Genomic DNA, 7,843 nt, shown 5'->3' with positions numbered 1-7,843 from the left:
CAAAAACAGATTTTGGTTGATTATGGTGTTGCTTGAGCAGAAAATCGATTTATGATATCAAATGAGTTTTGAATATCATCTAAATCTGCTCATAAATCAAGCATTCAACATTTCAAAACAAATATGTTGAATAACATTACTATTTAAAGCTTGATTAAAATATCACAGGTTAGTACTTCCCTTGGTAACATTAGCATATATTAAGGGGGAGCCATGTTATAACTTGAAAGGGGGAGAAATTCAAATTCAAAGGGAGTACTCTTTACTCAATCTTTAAATTTCTTTCCATTTCAATTTTAATAATGTTTGTCATCAAGGGGGAGATTGATGAGTTTGGAAAACTCTAATTTAATTTTGATGATGAACAAATATTATTAATTACAAAATTATTAATTTGATTTTCATTTAACATATGTTAATTAATAATTTTGTGATGCAGATTTTTATTTGGGCCGAAATAGAAAGAGAAATCCCAAGCCCAATAAAAATTAAATTCAGCCCTATGTAATTCTTGTTATATGATTGTTGGCTGAAAAAGATTTTATCAATTGGGCCAGAATGAATCTCATTGCTCCAAAGCCCAATTATGTTCCATGCTTAGCAATCCAATGCTTGATCCAAAAATCCATTAGGAAAGCAAATGTTATCATTTGCCCTATGCCTTCCATCGGACCTCATGGCTGAAATAAATGGGCCAGTTTTTATTAAACTTCAAAGCCCATACCAAACCAAAGATCCAATGCTTGGTCCGATACATAATGAAAGAAAGCAAATTGGCTCCATGCTTTCCAACGGATTCCATTTCTTGTTAAGGGATGGACTTCAAATTTAATTTGCTAGCATTAGGAACATGAGAGAGAACTTGACTTTGATTTGATGGGAATCATTATGATTCACACTACTCCACCTAAGGGAAGTAAAAGCAACCTTCTCTGAATTAATTTTGTTTATCTCATTAAATTGCTTTTCTTCCAAGATTGTTTCTTCTCTCTCATCTCTTTCTCTCTTTCGGTCATTAACCAGAAAACAATGGATGCCATAGAAGCAAAACTGAGCTACCGAAATGAAGGAAGAGCACGCCTAAAGACCATCACAATGATGGCAAGAAAACATACCAAAATAAAAGCATGATGTGGCTAAGATATTCACTAAATATGGTTAGATTTGGTGAAGTAATCTTGAGCTCTTCATGCTCAAAAATGAAAAAGAAGATTCGGCCAACAAGGTGAGATTCTTGGAGGAGATGGCTTGTCTTTGATTCTGCTCAACCACCACAGGAAGTAGCTAGAGTGGCAAAGTGATGGTAGAGGCAGAGATTGAAACAGATGAAGTCATCATCATCATGAAGCATCAAGGGCCAGAAATCCATCTTGGAGAGCAAGCCAAGGATGGAGAGCTCGAATTGATGAAGAGTGATGACCAAGAAAGGATTAGAGGTAATTGCATGTTGGGTTTTGCATGGTTATCTCTTCTCTCTCTATGTGGCCGAACCGGTTCTGTTTCTTGAAGGAAAAGAAGTTAAGCTTGGGTTTTGGCTTCAAGTGTGGAGGCTTATCTCTTCTATAAAAAGGGAGAACAGCCACTGTTTGAAGCAAGGAGTTAGAAGTAAGCAGTGAGAGTGCAAGGCACAGGATTCTCAGAGCTACCTAAGCTTACAGATTTTCTTCTCCTTCAATGTATTATGTTTAGTATTTTTCTGTTTAATTTTGTCATGTCTTGAGTTTCATGGAAAAAAGGCAAACAGTGAGGTTTGTATGAAAAAGTCATAGAGCGGAAAAAGGCAGAGAGTGCAAAATTAAAAGAAAAAGCCATAGATGTCTTAGAGTTCCTTTGTTTATCTATGTTGTGTTTCATGATTCTGTGGGAATCCCCTTGTAAGTTGGGTTAGCACTTTACAGTTTGTAATCTGGAAGATTATAGTGAAATTCCATCATGGTTGTGATGGAGACTGAATGTAGGCTGCACTGCACTTAGCAGCCGAACCAGGATATATCTGGGTGTAATTTTCTCTCTTCTCCACTCTATTTCTGTTTCTACTGCACAGAGGCTAAAACTGAAAATTATCTCGTGCCAAGTGACGAGACAAAAAGAAAAGTCTCGTGCCAACTGACGAGATAAAAATAAAAGTCTCGTGGCTTGGAACGAGACAAAAATTCAAAAGTATCCTAGAAGTTATTTCAAAGGCCAGCAAGTGTTACAAAGCAAAAAGGGGGCTAAGATTCAACCCCCCTTCTCTTAGCCACTGAAACCATCAAGGAAAGAGCAAGTTCTCTGAGAAGAAAGTGAGAATGAGAATGAGGAAAGGAGGATGTGAGTGAGGTGCTTCTTTTTTTTTTTTTTTTAATTAACGGTGTCGTTTAGAAAAAATCGATTACGTTCTAATTGGTTCAATCAGCTATTTTTTTATCGGATCAACAATTCTATAACAGTTTTTAAAATGGTGATTTTTTCATTGAATTGAATAGAAGATATTATTGATTTGGAGAAGTATAGGTAACTAACAATATTTTTGAACAATGTGTAAACAATGTGAATTTTTTTTTACCAAAAATAGGAGACTCGAACCCGCAATCTATTAATTGAGTATAGAGAGACTATGCCATTTGAGCTATAATTCATTGGCAACAATGTGAATTAATAAAGTTAAAAGAATAAATTTAATTAGTAATATTAAATTAGGATGTAGTGTATTTTCATTTGATTGGTAATTATTTATGTTATTTAAAATAATCATTGTTTACTTAACACTCCCCTATTAATTTACATTGGATCGGTCCGATCGACGGATTCGATTCAATTTTCAGAACGTTATTGTTACTTGTTATCATTAATATCTATACTCATTTTAAATAATAAAAAAATTCAATCGTCAGGTCTGTTTAATTGTTATATATCTCATGCATAAACAATAGTAAATATTTGAAATGGATTGTTATTTTCCTAATGTCGACGCAATTAAAATATTACGTTGTTTATAATATTAAAAATTTATTTATTTATAAAAAAGAAATAGTACATAAAATGATAAAATATCCTTCTTTCAAGTTAAACCATCACCAACAATCAACATCCATTTTTGATTCATGGTTGTTCAATAATTCTTGCATAGGTTATACTAGCTAACCAATAATTTTTTTGAATAATATAAATAATTACCAATTAAATTAAAACATATTACATTTCTAAATTACTCACCTAAATTTTAATATTAGAATAATCATCCGCACACCTAATAAAATAAACATTCGATATATTCATTGTTCACATTATTTATTATTTTCATTGTCTATCTATACTTTTCTTTTTCCCATTTTTTTTACTCCATTGAATTATTTTCATCAATGTTATTTTTTAATCGATTTAGATAATTTATCTATGGTAAAGAAAAGTTAAAAGAAATCCATGTATGTAGTTTAATAGTAATTTTAGGTTGACTTGAGAAGCAACGAAGCAAGAGTCTCCGATTATCTTTAGAAGCACACTCACTTTATTGTTTGTACTATTCTTTGACGGAACATATACTGCTTCATGGAAGCTTCTCCCAATGGAGTGCTGAGTGCTGAGACCTCAACTTTTCTATGGATTCTCCAATCTCAATGAAGCAAAATCCCACAACCGCTAACAATGACTCAGGTATTACTTTTACTCTGTAGTCCCCTCTTTCCCTTTGAATCACAAATATTCTGTTCTTTTATTTATTTATTTTTTTTTATAAAAAAGAGGAATGAATTTAGGAAGGTCCATACTCCATGTTCCTGAGGAATGAGGAAAACACTTGTGCTCTGTTCTGTACGCTTCTTGCTTGTTTAATTTGTATATGGATAGGATGCAGATATTTTATTATTAAACATAATACTCCTTTGCTTTGAGTAGTTTGGAAAATTAGCTAGTTCAAGGTTCTTTTTTTCCCCACAAGTCCAAAAATGTATTGAATAAATATTAAAATGGATGTTTGTAAAATTAGTTAGTTCAAGGTTTATTAGTAGACTCACTCACTGACATCTCGAGTGTTGATATGACAGTGATTGAGTACTGGGAAGACGAGAGTAGCAAGATTCGGGTTGGAATCATGAGGTGGTGAATGAAATGAAACCTGTATCCATCTAAAAATGATATCTGTGTAAGTATATTAACACATACAGCAATATTGTTTCGACTCTACAACTTCATGCTTACGTTGATGAGGGTAATATGATATGGTTTCTTTATGAGTATGAAAATAACTCTTGGGCTCATCGTTTTTACAGAGAAATGGCTAGACAAGATTCAACACACGCTCAGGAACAGCTTCACAGGGCTGTCTCTGCTGATTTTGGCAGGCCAAACCTTATCTATCTCGATCCTCCACGTAAGCACTCTCTGTTACAAAAAGTAAACCAAAACGTTACCATGCTGCTATTCTTATGATCACAGTTATATGAATCCACTAATTAGGTTACATACCAATTCATATGTGTATCTAAATATACTCTTCACATAACATTTTATGTATGGCATGTGTGATTATGGAAAGGAAGAAAGAAGAATCTAAAAGTACATGTCCCAGATATTTATACAAACATGCTAACTAAGCCTAAGAACTATGGTAACTGTAACTGTAACTGTCACAAATATCTAATCAAACTAACTGAATTGGAATATACACATTTCCAATATGAAAATGTTTGGTAACAAAAAAAATTTAGCCAAAATCAGCCCGAACTTATCTTAATTAACATTTGTAACAATTAATGAACGCTAAATAAGGCAAGTTCTGGCTTTTTTTTTTTGCTCCCTAGCATTACATTTTTCAGTAATTCATTTCTTTCCTTCAACAGCATTTTTGCTTCAAAATTCAGACACCTTAAAACAGTTCTGTTTCTATCTTTATTCTTTTGAAAAAAATGTAATATATTTTGGCAATTGCAGCTGATTCTGCGGAAGAGGGTAGACGTGGATACCTCACTAAATGTGTTCCCCTTCACAAGGCAGCACTGACAGGTGACTGGAAAGAAGCCAAGAAAATCTTGGATCAAGACCCGGCGCTTCTAACAGCCGCCATAACCAAAGGGTGGGCAACGGTGCTCCACATTGCGGTTGGGGCGAATCATGTTCCCTTTGTGAAGGAGCTTGTGAAGCTAATGAAATCTCATGATTTGGGGTTACTAGACATCAAAGGGAACACGGCGTTCTGCTTTGCTGCGGCGGTGGGGAATGTGGAGATCGCCCGGATACTGTGGGAAGAGAATAGGTTGTTGCCGCAAACCAGGGGCGGAGAAGGTTTGACTCCTCTTCACATGGCTGTTCTTCAAGGAAGGAGTGCAATGGCAGAGTATCTGTTCCCTTTGTCCAAAGATATACTGGCACAAGAGGATTTGGTTACACTCTTCTTCATTTCTATAAATTCAGGACTCTATGGTAAGCATACACTTAAATAATCTATTTGGTACTATTAGGTGTGTTGACTTACACAAATGATACGGCAAACATTTAAGGTTTAGAGTTTAGGATTTAGTATACGGAGTATTTGACAAAAAATAATAAATTTTATTGATTATGTAGCCTTGCTTATAATAATATAATGACTATGTTGTAGATTTAGCCCTGAAGATGGTAGAAGAGAATAAAAGCTTAGCTACTGCAAAGAGTGATGAACAAGAGACAGGTTTGCATGTTTTGGCTCGAAAGTCTTCACTTTGTGGTTGCCGTAGTCTGCGAAGTCGAAGGCACCTCCTCCATTTCTGTAAGTGCATAATAATTTTCACATATAACATAAGATAGTATTACATTATTGATGTCATGGAATAAAATGTTAAATACATTAACTTTTGTATGTCAAATAATTTAATTATGTTAACCAGGTAAGAAGGACACGACGATCCTCAAACTTATGAAACGAATGTGGGACATACTTCTTGGTCTTGACGACAGAGTGATGACAGAAACCATAACACAACCTACTCAAGCAATATTCATTGCCGCAGAAGTTGGAAACCATGACTTTTTATCTGTAATTTTGAGCACTTACCCGGATTTGATTTGGGAATTGGACACTATGGGACGGAGTATAATTCACATTTCCGTTTTGCATCGCCATGCAAGTATCTTCAATCTCATACATGAAGTGGGTCCAATCAAAGATTTCATAGTCACTTTCCTTGATGATGAAGGCAACAATTTGTTGCATTGTGCTGCAAAACTGCCACCACCAAATAGACTTAACTTGGTTTCTGGTGCAGCTCTTCAAATGATGCTTGAGTTGTCATGGTTTGAGGTATACATCATTCCAAACCCCTTCCATTTTTTCAACTATGATGATAATAAGAAAGTTTTTGATAATAATAAGTGATTCAAAAATGTTATGCACACACAAAAAATCAGTCACCAAATTAGCTATTATATATTTATGTATAAATACGTATATTATTTAATTCATGTTCAATATGTATTTTGTATTCAATATGTATTTTATACCAATAGTTTATTCTCACTGTATACATTGGTTGGAAATGATTTTATATGTATTCTAAAAAATTATGAGAAGAATCATAAGAATTGGGTGAAAATTCACGTATAGTTGTTTTTTATAAAGTTGATAGTTGAAAATGGTTAAATAAAAATTTAGTCAAATATGTTAAATTATTTAACAATTATCAGCTATCAACTTGACATGAGAATTATTATAAATTTTCACCTAAGAACTATTGCATGAGGTTAAAAATGAGTAACACACATTATTCAAATGATCAAATCCCTTAGCTTGAATTAATTCTTATATAATAATTCTATCAATTACAACGAGTAACAACACATACTATTTCAGGAGGTTAAAAAAATAACACCACCAATATGCATGGAAATGAGAAACAATGCAGGGGAGAGTCCAGGGGAACTATTCACCAAAGAGCACGGAGATCTTCTGAATAAAGGAGAGTCATGGATGAAGAGGACAGCAGAATCCTGCATGGTCGTCTCGACGCTCATTGCCACGGGAGTCTTCTCCGCCGCCTTCAGCTTACCGGGCGGCAACAATGACAATACAGGAAGTCCCAACTATCTCGAGAAGGCATCCTTCTTGGTATTCGCATTATCGGATACCATGGCTCTAATATCATCCACAAGCTCCATCCTTATTTTCTTGTCCATTATGATTTCGCGTTATGGGGAGGAAGATTTCCGCAGGTCATTGCCTTTGAAGCTCATGTCAGGATTAATGATGCTGTTTATCTCGATCATTAGCATGATGGTAGCGTTTAGCAGTGCGTTCTTTGTTACATATTACCATGGTTTGAAGTGGGTTCCTGTGTTCATTGCTGTGCTTGCATTTGTACCAATACCCATATTTGTGTTTCTTCAGTTTCCTCTCTGGTCTGATATTGTCTATTCCGCCTATATTTCTAGTTCTTTGTTTAGGTCAAGTAAACGCATGATTCGCTAGAAACATCTTTAACTTGTCCAATAAGTAATGAATTTCAGTTCCCTTGTGTAATATATATGCGAGATTTATGTTAGTTATATATTTAGCTATAAGGGAGTAAGAGACGAGTAATTTAAATTTTTGAAATAAATAATTTTATGAATGATATTATATTAGAATTTTTAAAACGAATAATTGAGGTGTTTGTTTCGATACGATGATAAATTTATACGTACCAATATAATAAAAATATGGACAAATTAAAACATGACATGAGGATTATGTTTTCCACGTCAATAATTAAATTTTTTTTAAATACATATCATATCAATAATTTTATTAAATCACCCTTATACTTTAATAAAAATAAAAATAAATTTTATTTCATTTTTATAAAAAGACTTAAATATTTTTTTTGTATTGGACAAAAATAACCTTAATTCTTTA

At 33.7% G+C, this 7,843-nt stretch overlaps 1 protein-coding gene across 3 annotated transcripts; it reads left to right on the top strand.

The window, feature by feature from the left end:
* The first annotated feature begins 3,421 nt into the window (after positions 1 to 3,421).
* LOC112741838 (uncharacterized) lies at positions 3,422 to 7,470 on the top strand. Of its 3 annotated transcripts, none has more exons than XM_025790970.3 (7): positions 3,422 to 3,633; positions 4,023 to 4,120; positions 4,248 to 4,348; positions 4,909 to 5,397; positions 5,576 to 5,722; positions 5,841 to 6,253; positions 6,803 to 7,470. In XM_025790970.3, the coding sequence occupies exons 2-7, from the start codon at positions 4,110 to 4,112 to the stop codon at positions 7,415 to 7,417; spliced, it is 1,776 nt and encodes a 591-aa protein (XP_025646755.1). In that variant the 5' UTR covers positions 3,422 to 3,633; positions 4,023 to 4,109; the 3' UTR covers positions 7,418 to 7,470. The 3 variants fall into 3 exon arrangements, with proteins under 3 accessions (XP_025646755.1, XP_025646756.1, XP_072070040.1); XM_025790971.3 differs by having other exon boundaries at positions 3,627 to 3,789; XM_072213939.1 differs by lacking the exon at positions 3,422 to 3,633 and adding an exon at positions 3,670 to 3,896.
* The last annotated feature ends 373 nt before the right edge of the window (positions 7,471 to 7,843 follow it).

This window comes from Arachis hypogaea, chromosome 14 (assembly GCF_003086295.3).
Source record: "Arachis hypogaea cultivar Tifrunner chromosome 14, arahy.Tifrunner.gnm2.J5K5, whole genome shotgun sequence".
Classification (NCBI taxonomy): Eukaryota; Viridiplantae; Streptophyta; class Magnoliopsida; order Fabales; family Fabaceae; genus Arachis; species Arachis hypogaea.
This window is presented reverse-complemented; position numbering and strand designations above follow the sequence as displayed.

What these genes read in the sequence shown, in the direction of transcription:
- LOC112741838 (XM_025790970.3), top strand. An exon ending in TATCTATCTCGATCCTCCAC is followed by an intron (nt 4,349 to 4,908) that starts GTAAGCACTCTC and finishes TGGCAATTGCAG; the next exon opens with CTGATTCTGCGGAAGAGGGT. An exon ending in TATAAATTCAGGACTCTATG is followed by an intron (nt 5,398 to 5,575) that starts GTAAGCATACAC and finishes ACTATGTTGTAG; the next exon opens with ATTTAGCCCTGAAGATGGTA.